Source organism: Staurois parvus, unplaced genomic scaffold (genome assembly GCF_062004578.1).
Source record: "Staurois parvus isolate SC_StPar_1 unplaced genomic scaffold, SC_StPar_1.0 ptg000116l, whole genome shotgun sequence".
Lineage (NCBI taxonomy): Eukaryota > Metazoa > Chordata > Amphibia > Anura > Ranidae > Staurois > Staurois parvus.
Window position 1 is genome coordinate 3,972,865 of NW_028317912.1, and position 18,104 is coordinate 3,990,968.

The 18,104-nt window shown below is 40.5% G+C and overlaps 1 protein-coding gene across 2 annotated transcripts in view; it reads right to left on the minus strand.

Moving 5' to 3' along the window:
- UGGT1 (UDP-glucose glycoprotein glucosyltransferase 1) overlaps positions 1 to 18,104 on the minus strand; it is a 126,710-nt gene that overhangs the window by 88,476 nt on the left and 20,130 nt on the right. For both annotated transcript variants that reach the window (XM_089671963.1, XM_089671962.1), the window contains exons 4-10: positions 16,019 to 16,149; positions 13,662 to 13,774; positions 13,351 to 13,525; positions 12,487 to 12,583; positions 10,525 to 10,600; positions 9,006 to 9,106; positions 4,629 to 4,728 (exon numbers count right to left, since the gene is read on the minus strand). In XM_089671963.1, the coding sequence (XP_089528089.1) occupies positions 4,629 to 4,728; positions 9,006 to 9,106; positions 10,525 to 10,600; positions 12,487 to 12,583; positions 13,351 to 13,525; positions 13,662 to 13,774; positions 16,019 to 16,149 (793 nt within the window). The remainder of the gene's footprint in view (positions 1 to 4,628; positions 4,729 to 9,005; positions 9,107 to 10,524; positions 10,601 to 12,486; positions 12,584 to 13,350; positions 13,526 to 13,661; positions 13,775 to 16,018; positions 16,150 to 18,104) is intronic.

The window sequence follows — 18,104 nt, forward strand, 5'->3', positions numbered from 1 at the left end:
CCATTCACACATGGAGCCATGGCTTCCCCCCCCCCCCCCCGCTATTGGCTGACTGGCTGTAATTGACAGCAGCATGAGCCAAAGGCTCCCACTTGCTGTCTCAGCAATGTGGAGGCAGAGACCTGAGACAGCCGAGGCGGTTGTGCACATCGATGGATCACAATAAAGCTCAGGTAAGTATTGAGGGAGCTGGGGGAACTGCTGCGCACAGAAAGTTTTTTATCGTCATGCATAGAATGCATGTAGGTAAAAAGCCTTCAGATTTACAACCACTTTAAGTCTTAGGGAATCTTCTGTTAAATATGATTATATCTACAACTTATGTTAACATAGCAAGAGAAGTAGATACATTAATAAATAAAAGAATAAAGAATGTGAGGAAGCATTTTTGACACCTAAGGATGATATACTGTATTTGCCGGCGTATAAGACGACTTTTTTGCCCTGAAAAACACTTCAGTTGCAATAGACATAGCTGCCATAGTGGCCTTCCGATACTTGCGCGGTGCCCGCCCACCTCATTCTACATACCATAAAGTATCGCACGGTATCCAGTGAGGCCGCGGCTGGTCATCAGCGTGGCTGCGACGAGCATCAGCAGCGATACAGGGGTGCCAGCCTTTTCAGCGTGACCAACCCGTTCTGCTCGGCGGGAAGCAGCAGCGCTCCGGCCCGCCCCTTGTCTACGCAGGGCTCGCACATGCGGACTTGCGCACTAGTGCCAATTATAGGGAGATGCAGGGACATGGTAGTGACAGGGAGACAGGGAGGGCAGACAGGGAGCAGGGACCAATCCAATCAGGCTTTGTATACAGCCAACCACAGTACTGGACCATTGTACAGTACAATACAGCATAGAAAATGTCCAGCAGTCAAAACCCTATCAACCCTATCAAGGCACCAGCAAAAAGAAAGAGGGGGTAGTCTTATACGGCGAGTATATAACAAACTCTATATTTTGAGTGGAAATGTTGGGGGTCGTCTTATACGCCCAGTCGTCTTATACGCCGGCAAATACTGTAACTGTTTTTACTCACCATCTGCTCTATGCGAAAAAATTAGTTTCAGCATGAAATGAAACCAATCTTAATAATGACCATATTAGAAGCACAGACAGTGTAAACTGTAATGTCACTTCACAATGGTGGTCAGTGAAGTGCACCCTTACATTGGTTGTTAGTAGAGTAGTGCCCCCTTAAAGACAGTATAAAAAAAAAAAAAAAAAAAAAAACAGATTCAAGTGGTTACTTCCTTGACAGGTAAAAGGATGGGCTTCACTGGTCCCACAATGCTGACTCTGCCAAGTGCCAATCCTGGAACTATGCAGGCACAGTCAAGGAACCCCTAGCAACCTTTGAAGGAAGTTTGCCGTAACCCTGGCTGAGAAAATATGCTCTAGTTTCTAGTTTACAAATAGATTATTGTTATCAAAGATCAACAATAGTACACAACATATCTGCACTTTTTTATTTCTTCTAGAAAATAAAGTAGATATATTTTAATGACCAGATACAATACATTGAATTGCCAGGCCAAGCAGTTGTTGTGTACATAAAATGGTGTCCTCTGTTGCATGCATGGACGTGTACTTAGGAGGGCCTGGTACAAAAAGGTTCATCTCACTTGAATTACTTTTTGAAACATTTAATAGTTACGAGCATCAAATACAATTTGAGGGGGAAAAAAAACTGCCTCTTCTTCAGGGCTTGCGCAGTCAGTGTTAAAACCATGACGGAATGCATTAGAGGACCAGTGTTAAGGCCTGATGAAGACTTAACATCTCCTGACAGCACTGAAGGCAGGCGGCCAATATATGCAGGCAATCGAAGGGTGCTATATGGTGTACAGTTGCAAGAAAAAGTATGTGAACCCCTTGGGATTACGTGGAGTTTTGCATGAATTGGGCATAAAATGTGCTCTGAACGTCATCTAAGTCACAACAATAGAAGAACACAGTCTGCTGAACATAATACTACGCAAACATTAGATGTTGCCATGGTTTAATTGCACATAACATGTAAACATTCACAGTGCAGGGAGGAAAAAGTATGTGAGGCCCTAGCTTAATGACTTCTCCCAGAGCTAATTGGAGCCAGGAGTGAGCCAACCTTGACTCCAATCAGTGTGATGATATTGGATGTGTTGCTGACAGCTGTCCTGCCCTTAAAAAACACACACCTGTTTACTGGTTTACTGGTTTCAAGAAGCACTGTCTGATGTGAACCATGCCTCGCAGAAAAGAGCTCTCAGAAGACCTACGATCAAGAATTGTTGACTTGCATGAAGCTGGAAAGGGTTACAAAAGTATCTCCAAAAGCCTTGATGTTCATGTATCCACGGTAAGACAGACTGTCTACAAATGGAGAAAGTTTAGCGCTGTTGCTACTCTCCCTAGGCGTGGTCGTCCTGTAAAAATGACTGCAAGAGCACAGCGCAGAATGCTGCATGAGGTAAAGAAGAATCCCAGAGTGTCAGCTAAAGACCTACAAAAATCTCTGGCACATGCTAACATTTTTGTTGACACATCTACAATAAGGAAAACATTAAACAAGAATGGAGTACATGGGAAGACACCACGGAGGAAGCCATTGCTGTCCAAAAAGAATATTGCAGCACGTTTGAAGTTTGCAAAAGAGCACCTGGATGTTCCACAGCACTACTGGCAAAACATACTGTGGACAGATGAAACCAAGATTGAGTTGTTTGGGACGAACACACAACACTATGTGTGGAGAAAAAAAGGCACAGCACACCAACATCAAAACCTCATCCCCACTGTAAAACATGGCGGAGGGAGCATCATGGTTTGGGGCTGCTTTGCTGCCTCAGGGCCTGGACGGATTGTTGTCATTGATGGGAAAATGAATTCCAGAGTTTATCAAGACATTTTGCAGGAAAACATACAACCATCTGCCCGCCAACTGAAGCTCCGCAGAGGATGGGTGATGGAACAGGACAATGACCCAAAGCATACAAGTAATTCAACAAAACAATGGCTGCAACAGCACAGAATACGCCTTCTGGATTGGCCCAGTCAGAGTCCTGACCTCAACCCGATTGAAATGCTGTGGCATGACCTTAAGAGAGCGATTCACACCAGACATCCCAAGAATATTGCTACACTGAAACAGTTTTGTGAAGAGAAGTGGTCCAAAATGACTCCAGATCGTTGTGCAGGTCTGATCTGCAACTACAGGAAACGTTTGGTTGAGGTTATTGCTGCCAAAGGAGGGTCAACCAGTTATTAAGTCCAAAGGTTCACATACTTTTTCCTCCTTGCACTGTGAATGTTTACATGTTATGTGCAATTAAACCATGGCAACATCTAATGTTTGTGTAGTATTATGTTCAGCAGACTGTGTTCTTCTATTGTTGTGACTTAGATGACGTTCAGAGCACATTTTATGCCCAATTCATGCAAAACTCCACGTAATCCCAAGGGGTTCACATACTTTTTCTTGCAAATGTATATGTACCAGTACCACTGTGCTTCATTCAGCTGGTCTCACATAACCTTTAAAAATCAATCACTAGACACCAGCATTAGAAAATATCTCCCGCTGGTATAATACCCCCTCTAGAATCCATCGATATAATCCCTCTCTGCCCAACAAATGTTAGAGATGTGGAGCACCCGATGGGTCTCTTCTCCATATCTGGTGGTCTTGCCCAACTATCCAGTCCCTTTGGCAGGAGGTTCACCGTATAACCTCGTCAGTATCCACTATACCTCTCGATTTTTCTCCGGCCCAATTTCTCCTCCACTATACTCCTCTTCCCAGATGCCTTTATTTCAAATCACTCACTATGCATATGCTCAACGTGGCTAGACTCTGTCTACCTGTTTTTTGGGGATCTACCCACCCCCCTTCAATACGAGATTGGCTCACACGTTTGGGAAGAGTTGTGGAGATGGAGGAGCCGATTGCTTCATCACAAGATAACCCAGCTAAATTTTCCCATATCTGGTCTTGCTGGACTCACTTTCAAACGACCTCAGAATACCGTTCCCTTATGGGTCTTTCCACTTGACTTTGTGCCCGAACCTACATTCCCACATTGCTTTCTTCATCACATCGCCCCTTGACCTTTTTAAGGTTGTCGAGATATTCTATCCTACCCTTTACGCTGGTCGGAACGAGACACCCTCATGTTCAATGCACCCGATTGTCTGACTCATGCTTATACCCTTTTCGGGGCTGATTATAATTGTTATGTCCCTGGAGCTTCTACACCTGTAGTATGCCTGCCTACACTGCTCGTCTTGTGGATTTCTTACGCCTTATTATGGTTTTGGGTATTAAGTGCCTTCATCCTTGCTGTTACCGTATGTCGTCTCCTCTAATCGAATATCATTAATAGTATGTGCGACATGAGATTGTTTTCTCTGTCTGTTTACCTTATCTCTCACTGTTATTTGTTTTACATTGCAATTTTCATTATCACATTGCACCTCTTTGTACTCATTGTACTTATTGTACACTCTGTGTTTTCCTAATAAACTTTATGGATTAAAAAAAATATATATATATCATCCATAACCCGACTGATTGCAAAGGGTGCTTTACTTTCCCTAAATGCAGTTATCCTGAACCAGAAAAATTCAGTCATACAAGTTAGCATGTTACCTGGCCTTAGTAGGAAAATTCTGGCTCAAATCTTTTATGATCATCAGAGCATCAGAGGAGGGAGCAGATAGGATGCGAGCCGCAGTCTGAAAGCTCAGATCTTAACAAAAATAAGAAAAGTTCACATATATTTATATGGAAAAAAAAGACACAGAGAAAAATAAAAAAAAACACATCTAAAGTATTTTAGAACAGTAACCCTAATGACTTGGCAAAATAGCTTTGCACTAGAACCCCAATTCTATGGTCCATTTATTTATTTGTATTTTTGTCTAAAGTAACAATTGGATTTTTTCTACATTACTTACCTGTAAAATCCATTTCTTGGAGTACATCAAGGGACACAGAGCAGGCTATTCATGACTATGTGGGTTACATGCCACCTATAGGTGAATGGACACTGGTTGACCAATCAGAGAGGAAGTCCACCCCTATATAACCCCTCCTACACAGGAAGTACTTCAGATTTTGTAACAAGCAATGCAATTTCAGAAAGAGGGGAGAGACTTCTTTGTTCCATGATGTACTCCAAGAAATAGATTTTACAGGTAAGTATGTAGAAAAAAAGCAAATTTTCTTTATCGTTCATCATAGAACACAGAGCAGGCTATTCATGACTATGTGGGATGTTCTAAAACAATAAAAAAAAATTTGAGGGGAGGGTGACACCATGACAGCCACCGCCTACAATCCCACAAGCCCTACTCAGTCGTTTGCAAGACGCTGCAGGCCAAAGGCAGAATCCTCTGTGGCTCTGACATTCACCTGGTAGAGCCTTGTGAATGTTTGAACCGAAGCCCATGTAGCGGCCTTCCAAACCTGAGCAACTGACGCCTGATGGCGGATAGTCCAAGATGCCTCCACACGCCTGGTAGAGTGTGCCCTCACCCGAAAGGGTGGGACCTTATTCTTCAAACCATAGGCTTGAATAATTAATTGGTGGATCCAACGAGAAAAAGTTGACCTGGAAGCCACCTGCCCTTTCTAGGCCCTTCTGGCAGCACAAACCAGGAATCCTGACTTGTGCCAACCAACTCAAGTAAATCCTGACCATTTGAAGTATTATCAGAGTATACAGTGATCTTTCCCCTGCTGACTGTGAACTATGAAAATAAGGAAGGCAAGACTTGGTCCTGATTTAAGTGAATACTAAAAACCACTCTAGGTAAGAAGATGGATGAGGAGGCAACATCACCTCATCATTTTGGAAGACCAAGAATGACTCCTTAGAGCCACCATCTTACACTCTTCCTGCTGCAGTGACAGTAGTCAAAGAAGCCACCTTCCGAGTCAAAAGATTAAATTTCTTTAACTGGTTCAAAACAGCCAAGATCAAGTTCAGGTCCCAAGGACACCAGGGTGGCCTGACAGACAGGACCATCCGTGTTTCATCCTGTAAAAAGTATGAAACAAGGAGTGAGAAACACTGATCTGATCCTAAATGGCACCTAAGGTCAATTCCATTCCTGCTGCAGGCATCTGAATCATAACAGGAGTCCATCCTTCACCCATCACGGTGGGCTTTGTCATGCAGCCCTACAAGGACACGGTCACCGTATTGTGGGGCCACTGCCTCGGACCTGTACAGCATCCCATCAGAAAAGCGCCTTGGTCAGTATTATACTGCACAGGTTTCGGTTATGCAGGGTCCAGTGCCAAAAGACTGCATTACAAGCAAAACCCAGAGGATTCTTCACCTTATCCAGCAAGGCTTGGGTACCATCCATTTTGGCTAGCTGCTTTTTCTACTTGGATATAGTTTTGCCCCATGAGATTTTTTACATCTCTATAGTCTAATCAATTTGAGGCAACGATACTTCAATCCATAGACATATAAAGGTGCAGCGCTAAAATAATATAAATAAGAACAGCATATTATAGCATAAAATAAAGTGCAGAGTATTGGATAGTTTTGGATAGCGCTCGCATATTACCTCTTTACTAACGATACTTCAATATTCTTATATTCCAGTAAGTATTGTGGATAATTATAACGATACTTTCAACATTATTTAAAGGTAGTCTGTGCTAGTATATATATTTACAATTTTTTGGATTTTTATTATAGTTCAAATAACAATCTTGGGCTTTTGGTCTATGGGATTTGTGAGATTTTTACGAAGAAAAAAGCAATTGTAATTAATTGTAAGCAATCGTAATTATTTGCCTTGAGTTGTGGCCCTATTAAATTAATGAAATCTTCACCATTTAATGCAGAAACATTTCAATTCATCACATGTATTGGCCACGCTTCAACATGGTTAGTCCTAATTTCTTTAGATTATTTTGAGTATCATCCTTCAGGTCCATGAGATAAGCCTTGTATATAATTCATTTTGTTTTTTATGATATTCATAGAAGGTGTAGAGGGTGATCTGGTGTTTCCTGGTTGCTTCTGGTTCTATGGGATTGACATCTGACCACTCTTGTTCTTCTCGAGTGTCCACACCGTTGGGACTCTGGCTCATGCGGGTTCATCCTGGATGCTATTATCTTACAATTGCTCTGACTAATATTTACTTCTTGTAAGTACTATCATGGTAATGATATAAATACCATTGACTAATTGGTAATATATACATATTATAATTTATCTCTATGTGTCCATTAGAAATTTCTTCTGTATCTATGTTTCCTGAAGAAGATCAAAAATGTGAAATGATCGAAACGCAACGGGGTAACTCTTTCCCTTTCTTGGGTGTCTTTTCACTTTGTGAAGAAAGCTTTTTTGTAATATTTGTCAGAGCGAATGCCCTTTTTTAATAGAAATGATGTATTTATTATAAGCATGTCTATGTAATAAAGTTGATTTTTTTTAAAAAAAAGCTTTCCGAATGGATCCGATTAAAGTCCCTGATTCTCTAATGGAACCATTCTGGACCTTCAGGTCCAAAAGCACATACAACACGTCAGTGACCATCCACCTTACAGACACTGGTAAAAAAAACGGAAGTACTTCCTGTGTAGGAAGAGTTATATAGGGCAGGACTTCCTCTGATTGGTTGGCCAGTGTCCATTCACCTATAGGTGGCATATAACCTACAGAGTCATGAATAGCCTACTCTGTGTCCCCTGATGTATGATAAAGAAACATGTAGCATAGTAGCACTGACTAAAGTAGAAAAAAAGTGCTTTTTTGGTTTATTTTTACATATTTTGTCTGTAGAACACATAGAAAATAAAATCATTTTTGCAATACAAAATTACAAAAAGGAAGCCTTATTTGTCCCAAAACATAAACCAATATATAGTATCTATTATTTGTTATCTTAAATAATCACAAAGTTGTCTCCAGACCCAGAGCAGTTGTAAACAGGCCCACAGCAGAATTGTAAAAATTGCTTTAGTCCATAAGGGTTATATAGGTACGTGAAATATATCAAGAAACACATTACCATAACGCTGGAACTAAAGCTGACCACACATGGACTGAAGTTCGGGAAGGTATGGGCAGGGAGGCTGTGCAGAAGACGATCTACTGTTCAACTTCTGTACAACCACTCTGTTGGATTTTCCCCACTCAATCAGTGCTGCCGGACACAGTCAGCGCTGATCAGTGTATTCTGAGGGTAGGGAAGTTTCCCCACATTAGAATACAATAACTCAGCAGGCAGGATTCCTCCATACACAAAGAGTGTGTAGACAGGGGTATCGAGTCAGTTTTTTTCAATCAACCTGCTGGTTTAATTAAGAAAATTGTATCATCTATGGGCTGCCTAATTTGCCATAACGCCAAAAGTAAAAACTAAATTTATGGTAAACACACTCCCTATTCTTACTACTACTCTCTCTTACTGTAAAAAAGAAACAAATGAGAATCTAGTTGCTGTACGTTCTACAGACAATACACTTGTTTTTTAATAATTCTTTATTTAGCTGGTTCCACAGAGACATACTACTAGAACAGCAGAATTAATAGACATGGCTGTGTGTATATCAGATCAGGACATTGATGACAATCTAGATTTATTTGACAGCATTACATTTCAACAAACTATCTGTTATTATATACTGTTACAGCTCATGTACAAATAAACCATTGTTGAGCAATCTATATATGTATTGTGTGCAAACTGTCTTTTTATTATATTTGAGGAGTATATGGGGATTGCAGGGGAAAAGAGGTCACGGGAAAAATGGGGGGGGGGGGGTGACATACAGGCTTGCATATGTTTCCAGTGGACTGGAAGACAAAGTAAAATGGGTCTGATAGGAGCTGGCACATATGGGCATATATGAGGAATTAGTCAGATTTGGAGGTTTAGGAACTGATACGGAGCTGGTATGTAAGAGAGTTTCCCAAGTCATGCCAGTGGATACATATATGGATTAAGATACTGGATTAAGACACAATAATTTCAGTGCTGCTAGACATACCTTGTAACTCCCAGACTTTCAAAGGTGACATTTCATTGGTGCTTTCCACCAAATGTTTCCTCAGCTCTTTTAGCTGTTCTTTAAGCTCTGGGTATAGCTGTCTGTAAAACAAAAGTTTATTGCAGACACTTATGAAAGACTACTGGACTCCAGATGGACATGACTAATTATGATCTTTATGATTAAATATAAAAGTCAAACAAAGCAGCTTATATAAAAATCTACTGATCCAAGTCCCAACATTTAACTCCAGGATAAGCAAATATTGTTTGAATACAAAAGGGATGTGTATTTGTACTTAAATTTGTGTATTTCTTCCAGATCTGTGCAACAATCTAGTGTGAAACTTTGGTTCCACCCCATTCTGTAGTTTCTGCAGGAAGCTTATAGTGCAGCCTGCTGGGACCCTACCACAGCTCTGCTCTCTGCAAAGGCTATGTACAGCAAACTAAGGATATCACTGCTACTTAACCCCTTGTTGCCGGTGCCTTCCGGCCTTTTAAGGGGTTTTAGATGCTGGGAGGTGGAGCGGGGTTGGGTTTGGGATCATGTGACTGCTATGATTGGCTATCACAGTGGACACATGATCGGAAAGCTCCCGATCACAAGTAGCGAGTAGCCAGTAACTGTGCCGGAAGCGTGCACGGTACACACTCTCGGCACAGTTCTGTTTTGTTTGGGTATGCAGCCTTTCAGCATTAAGGCCCACCCACTGAGAGGCCGCATATATGCATGTGGCCAGGGAGAAAAGATTTACATCTGGGTTTACAAAGGCATTTGCTGCACACAAAGTGGATTTAAATGAAAATGGAGTTCAACACTAGTGTTGCTAAACCCAGGATCCTGCATTCACTATATCTGATCTCCCACAGAACATGAAAACGCAATTATTTTAGTAAATATATACTGCTAAATACCTTTTATCATCAGCAGTATATAGCAGTCTTGTGGCTTCTATCAGTGTCCAGCAGAGCACTGGTTAAAGCTTGTAGGAGGAGTTTTCATTCTCCCCTGACCCTCTGTACAGCGCTGATTGGTACTGTGCTAATCACATGCACGCTCCCAAGAAAAAAAAACTCTCTAGCAATACACACCAAACTGAGCATGTGCAGCTTGCCCCAAAGGCTCTGTTCTAGGGGGACAGTAGAAGAAGGGGACGATCAGAGAAGACAGGATTGAGCATCTTTAAAACTTTATACATAATGCAGAGGATTAACCCCTTAGGTTCCACAGTGCGTATAACAAGCAAGCTTTACTGAATATAGACTGATTTTACTATTGTGGGTTTAGTACCACTTTAAAGTAAAGAAGCTACAATTCATGGGCTGCCACTATGGATGTCTCTACACAAGAATGCCAGTTGCCTGACGTTAAAGTATGTAGATGAGCAGTTTTGGCATTGACAATGAAAGTACTGAAGCCAAAGAAAAAGTCAGCAATCACTCCTTACCTATTTCTCCTCTATTCCACAATCCACTCTAATACTCTTCTGCATAGCCTATACTCTTAGTTCACTTACCTGAGCTTTCCAAACAGAAATCCTTGAACCTCATCTACGGTATCATCACTCACCACTGTGGCATTTACTCCATTCCCTAAAAGAAAGTTATAAGAATTATGATAACATCTTCTCTGGGGAATCTGAAATATACAATTATTTTTAAAATGCATGCAAAGAGAGAGAACTTAATGATGGACAGTTTTCAAAGTTTTCCAGCAATGGGATATATTAAAGTGGTTGTAAACCACAACTTTAAAAAGAAAAAAAAAATCCCCTGCAAGGTAATGTCAACATTATGAAAGACTTACCTTAAAACTAAGCCCTCCAGTGGTGCGCTGTCACTGTTGACAGGGCTTCCATCTTCACCAGGTCTTTCTTCCGGGTTGGCGAGCTCCTCCAGCCATCTGACTGACTGAGCCTCGATGAGCCTTGAGCCACGGGTTAGTGCTCTGAAGGAATGGCATGGGTATGCCGTTTCTTCAGAGCGCATATCTCCTAAACGGTGCATATGTAGGAGATATTCATTTTGCCTACAGGTAAGCTTTATTATAGGCATACCTGTAGGTAAAAGATACAAAAGTGGATTTACTTCCATTTTAAAGAAGAAGTATCACCGCAAGTGGAAAATCCTTGTTGAATTGCAAGGGGACACAGGGCACATAGCACTAGATCCTTTTTAGGTCTGTGTCATGTTGTTAATAAAAGGAAATGTATTTTCTGTTTGTGCTGGCTGTAGCTCCACCGCAGGCTGAATACCAATTGATGGGCGTTCCTACAATAGAGCCAGTCAAGACTGAAGCCTTCATCCCTCTTCCCTCTGAAGCCCTCCATTTAATCTTGCAGTCTTATGCCTCTTCTGCAATACCCCTCTTGTCATAATCCAGGTAATGAAAAGACTTCCTTGTACTGAACAGAAAGTCTGAGCCCAGAACTGGCCACCAGCTATTCTGGGGAAAAAGACCAGAGTAGTAGCTGAGTAGATGGCGGCTTGTGTGAGCTCTCCTCTGCCTGTCCCACCCCCTCTCCTCTATGTGTCCATCAGTCAGAAAGAATTATATATTCGTCTTCTTGTGAGCAGCATGGTCGGACAACGGTGTGGATGCAATGTCGACCATACTAGCTCAATAACCACTGCACAGATTTGAACAGGACCAAGTGCTATAGTGCACTGGGTTCCCTGCTGAATTCAACAAGGATTTAAAACTTGTGGTGATACTACTTCTTTAAGGCAAGTTCTTTACTTTTCGTTCTTTCTGTACTTTTTATTCTCTGCTACCAAACCAGAAATGTAAACTGTCAGTCCACTCAAAGTTGATATTTCAGTTTTCAGTAAATGTCTGAAGGCTAAACCATATGATCATTTTTTTTAGTTCTTTGATGGGTTACATTGTTAAGACGTACTATATGTGTTGGGTTATGAGGGGTTTCCCACTCCACCATGACTGAAATACCACTTTTTGGTAGAAATGGCATTTTAAAAAAAAATGATACTTATATGAGGTTTAACTAGCGTCAAAAGTTTTGACCCTGGCTAGAATTTGGCTAAATTAAATGGTTAATTAGGAATTTGTGGTGAAATTAAAAAAACTAAGTGTGGTAAAATGTCATTCATTTTGAATCACACGTCAGTGCACCTTGCCAGAGCACAATGAGGCACATGCATTTGGGCAGATGTGAACTATCCACAGGTTGTTATGCATCGCATTGACAAACATGCTGCAGGTCATTTGAAATCTTAATCGCTGTATAGAGCAAAATAACATAGGTTAACATGCGTGCTATAATGTGCTGCAGCACTTTGAATGCACCCTAAAGGTTTCTTTGTTTCTGCCAATAAGACACAAGCTCCAAGTGGTGACACAATGACTGAAAGAAAGAGGATATGAGCTGGGCATAAGTGGCAGAGGAAAATCTGTATACCAATGGTCAGAAGCCTCTTACAGGAAGTAAAATAATTTTGTAATCTAACTTATTTGTTACCTTTAACTTGTGTGTCATCTTTAGCTTTATACTCTGTGCTTTTAATGGCAAGCTCCACACCATAACCAGAGAGGAAAACTCTCTCTGTCCCAGGATTCTGTGGAGACAAAAAGTACATTATACATTAAATCAGAGCAGAAACACGTATGCTCAGATATTAAACTAGTGTCAGTAAAGTTTTCTTTTAAATATACAATAAGTCGAATGAATAGGGCACAGACTTTTCAACACATAAACATTACCATAACAAGATCAGACAGTATTCTAAATTTAAAATCTGTAGATAAAGTTTGCCTACATTAGCTATGTAAGTTTTCTAAGAATTTTCAGACCAAAAACAGATTAGTTCAGTTGGCTTCCAATGGGAACAGTACAAGAGCAAAAGAGGTAAATAATAAGGATGGCAAAAGAACAATAAAAATAAGGCCTAGTTCAACCCTTAAAGTTTACCTATTAGTATAAATATTTTAAACTGGCTGTGGGGCTACAATGCAGGCATCTAGAAAATGCCCCTGTTCTTTAATATGCAAACTGTACTATGTCCCAGCATTACTGAGAGCTGACATGTCTCCTTTAAAGCTTTCTTATTGGCCAGCTCATTGATAAGGTTGTCAAACAGTGAAAAACCTACATTAGGATGTATGAATTGTTATAATTCACACATTAGTGTTATATGAGACCTTAAGAGAGACATCCACAAGATATGTGCATGCAGTGTGAGGAGCTTACATTGCAGCCAGTACAGATTGTTCGCTATGACAAGTAATGTTAAGCTTTACCAAAGGAAAAATGAAAACCTCCTAGGCCTTAGGCTATGAGCCATATATACAACAGGAACTGCAGAGACATATAATAAAAACCTACCGCAACATAATGTCTTAGCACATAAGAAATGTTCCCTGCTCGAGACTTCTCTGAAAGATGTTGGTGAAACTTGGAAAAGCCTTCGGAGCCAATCTCCGAATACAGTATTACCACTGGGCTTTCAGGTGAGGAACCAGGGTATTGGTGATCTCCCTTGAACAAGAAAGGTTTTGACCTGGACAACGAGAGATATGGGTTAAAGGGTTAATACAATGGTGGTTCATATATGTAAGATTATCAGATATGTTACATGTCTTCTGAAATTGTATCTCTTTGAATATAGTCTATATTTACAAAAACAACATGAATACCTTTCCTGAGCGTCACTGAGAAGTGATGGCAGCTCACTAAAGTCACAGGTCTTCTTTCCATGGACCACAATAAAAGCTTTACAACCTAAAGGTGGGGACTCATCAACTGCAATCTGAAATAAAAAAATAAACGTGCACAGAAATAGTTATATTAAAAAAAATTGGCTGTAATCAGAGAATGTGCTAACCTGTAATATTTTTTAAACTTCAAATTAAAGTGATCCTTGCTATTCCTTTAGTTATCTCATCTAGAACAGAGACTGTTGTTGGCTCTTTATTGCTCCCTCTCTTATGTCATATCTTCCCATCAGTCCTAAGATAAGTTATAAAAAAAATAATTTTCCCTTTAGAAGTCAGATGTGCAGCACTGCAGAGTGTGCCTATGTGTAGTACGTCTGCCTGGATACAATGACATCATTCACTTTCTGATTGGCAGGCTTTTTTTTTTCCTAATGGCTGACAAGCTCACTGTTAGAGCATAGCACAGTCCCATGTAATTATGAAGGATGTGGCTTACCTTTGTCTTTAAAGTGACACTAAACACACACATTTTTAGAATATCACTTTTTTGTATATGGATGATGACACTGTAATTATTATAATTAAAAAAAAACAAACAAAAAAAAACCCCATCTAAGTACCTTTATCCCTTTTCACATGACCCAGCTCTTTCCCAGCCTGTCTACAGGGAAACAATGGCAAGAGGAGCTTCTAGTCCTCTGCTGCTGGTCACATGTTCAAAATACAAAAAACAGCCTTTGGAATATAGAATAAAAATAATTAATATCAATAAACTGTTTTAAACTGTCATACAAATATATGTTTGAAATCAAAATCTTTGTTATTTTGTGGCAATAACATGGTGTGAGCAGACTTCTGCCAGACACAGGTTATGTCGCACCCCCCCCTCCAGCTTGTGTCCTAGAATAAGAGGGAGGTGAAGCCTCCATCAATCAACATGTAATATCCCGCCCCCATTGTGTTTAGCTGGTTATTGGGAATGGAGGAGGGAGGGAGCAGGCTGTCATTTACCACTGTATATACACCCACATATATGACTATATAGTCACATTGGCTGCTCAGATGAGACAGGAGGAAATGCTCAGCACAGAAACTAGCTGAAACCTGAACATGTGCACTGCTCTGCAAAATCCCTAGCTGAATTGGGGACTTGGGACAGAATACAGAAAACAAATCTCACAGTGACTGAGTGAGTATGAACAGCATGTAATACATAATTTATTGATAGCTTTTTTTATGATGTGGGTTTAATGACACTTTAAGAAAGCCAACCGTCCTTTTTTCATGTCAACTGGTGGACTGGATTGGGTTTTCTTGCCTCTAAGTAGTTTTACAATCAGTCCCATGATTCTCCACCTTGGACACAAGGGGAGATTTACTAAAACTGGAGCACTCAGAATCTGGTGCAGCTGTGCATGGCAGCCAATCAGCTTGTAACTTCAGCTTGTTGAATTAAGCTTTGACAATCAAACCTGAAAGCTGATTGGTTTCTATGCCGAGCTGCACCAGATTATGCACACTCAAATTTAAGCAAATCTCGCTCATAGACTGCTGGTGGCCACAGCCAAGCATGTACTCCTATTGTTCCACCTAGTAAAACTAAGCTTGACAAAGGATGCCGGGACAGCTACATGGTACCACAGTGGGTGCAATTTTACTGTAACTATGCACAAGAAAACTCCCCTGCACACCTAAATTATTAGTTAACTGCAAGGGATGACCAGAGCAGTTGGCAAAATGGCTTAAAGCAGCACTTGTTTTTCTCCCTTTCTACCCTTCCCTCCATGATGCCCCTACCATTATTTTTTTGCTCTATATGTACACATTTAACCCAGCAATCTGAAATATATCTTGTGAAATCAGAGGGCAATTATCTTCTCTGCTGGCAGTAGGTGGCCCTTCCAACTAGACTTAGTGATGTCCAGAAGTACAGTGGGCCCACGATGCATGATAAGTCACTGACAACTTTGGCTCACAGCCAACCTGGAACAGGAACTGCAGCTGGCTGTGGAGAGCACTGCTGAATTGTGAAGAGGCTGAGTTGTCCCTACAGAACTTTCTTTAAAGTAGGGGGGAAGTGCTTGGGAAAGAACAAGTATTGAAAAAAGAAGCAGAGTTCTTCTTTAAAAAGAAGATAATTCCCCTTACTCACTTTGTCTTACTAAACAGAAAAAGAATGCATGTGTGCACTCTATCACTGAAAAAAATACATATTATTAAAAACACATTGGTTGGGCGCAAAAAAGAAACATCTGGAAGCACTTATAAAGCCGATCCAAGCCTAGGAAACTGCTTTCTTGCTGTGCCTGACAGGGAAAGGTTAGATGTTAACAAACCTGCTGGAATGACTGCACGGTTGCTGAGTATGAGCGAAGAGACAGGGCAAACTTCAGTAGGTTCTGTTGGACTGGGGAGAGGTGGCGGCTGGCACGAGTCAGTAACAGGTTATAGTTAGCAGAGTCAGAGCCTGCAAAAGGACAGATATATTGGATATAGTTAATCCTCACAGAAATATTTAGAACACTTCAGAAATATTTCCCCTTATTATTAACTACAACAGAAAATGAAATATTCCAGTTATAGTACTTCTTCTTTCCACCTAAACTACAAAACAATTTCAAAAAGAAAAAAAAATGCAAGCTTTTATAGGGTTCCTATGATGCCAAAAATCAGACATGAGTTCAATTAAAAAATCAGAAACTGTGTATGACAACCTCTCCTCAACATTTCACAATATTCAAAATATTGTTAGGTCCATATATATTTGGATCCAGGCACAATTTTCATACTTTTGGCTCTGTGTGACACCAGAATAAATTAAAACAAAACAATCCAAATTAATTTGAAGTGCAGACTTTCAGCTTTAATTCAAGGGGTTGAACATAAATATCAAGTACAAATTTTAGGAACTGCAACCATTTTTATACACAGTCCCTCCATTTTCAGGGGCTCAAATGTAATTGGACAACTTAATATAATCATAAATACAATGTTCATTTTTAATATTTTGTTGAGAATCCTTTACTGGCAATGACTGCCTGAAGTCTGAAACCCATGAACATTACCAAAGACTGGGTTTCCTCCTTTCTGATGCTTTGCCAGGCTCTAACTGCAGCTGTCTTCAGTTGTTCTTTGTTTTTGAGTCTTTCTGCCTTCAGCAAGTGAAATGCATGCTCAATTGGGTTGAGATCAGGTGATTGACTCAGCCATTGCAGAATATTCCACTTCTTTTCCTTCAAAAGCTCCTGGGTTGCTTTTGCAGTGTGTTTTGCATCAATGTCCATCTGTACTGTGAAGCACCGTCCAATCAACTTTGCTGCATTTAGCTGCATCTGGGCTGACAGTATAATCTCTAAACACCGCAGAATTCATCCGGCTGCTTTTGTCACATCATCAATAAACACCAATGACCCAGTGCCACTGGAAGCCATGCATGCCCATGCCTTCACACAGCCTCCACCATGTTTTACAGATGACGCTGTGTGCTTTGGATCATGAGCTGTTCCAAGCCTTCTTCCCATCATTCTGGTACAGATTAATCTTACTTTCATCCGTTCAAAGAATGTTTTTCCAGAACTGGTCTGGCTTTTTTTTAGATGTTTTTTGGCAAAGTCTAATCTGGCTTTTCTATTCTTCAGGCTTATGATGAACCTTCTGTATTTACTCTTGTGAAGTCTTCTCTTGATTGTAGACTTTGACAATGATACGCCCACCTCCTGGAGAGTGTCCTTCACTTGTCTGGATGTTGTGAATGGGTTTTTCTTCCTGCGATCATCCACCACTGTTGTCTTCCGTGGACGTCCATGCCTTTTTATGTTGCCGAGCTTACCAGTGCGTTCTTCTTTCCTCAGAATGTACAAAACTGTTGATTTGGCCACTCCTAATGTTTCTGAATTCTCTGATGGATTTTTTTCATTTTTGAAGCCTTACAATGGCCTGTTTCACTTGCATGGACAGATCCTTTGAAAGCATGATGTTGGTTCACAGCAATAGATTCCAAATGCAAATACCACACTTAGAATCAACTCCAGACCTTTTACCTGCTTAATTGATGAAGAAATAACAAAGGATTAGCCCACACCTGGCTATGAAACAGCTTTTGATTCAATTGTTCCATTACTTTTGGTCCCTTGAAAAGGGGGGAATGGCTACTCTTAAGAGCTGTAATTCCTAACCCTTTCTCCAATTTGGATGTACATACCCTCAACTTAAACCTGACAGTGTACACTTTCAGCCCATATCCATTATATAACTGTAGCTTGAATATGTTTTGGTAAATACCTGAAAAAAACTAAAATTGTGCCTGTGTCCAAATATATATGGACCTAATTGTATATAAAATAATGAAATATGTTTTTAAATACAGCTTGATTATATACTTAAATATGACCTTATATTGGCCTTCTGTCCCCTGTAGAGCAG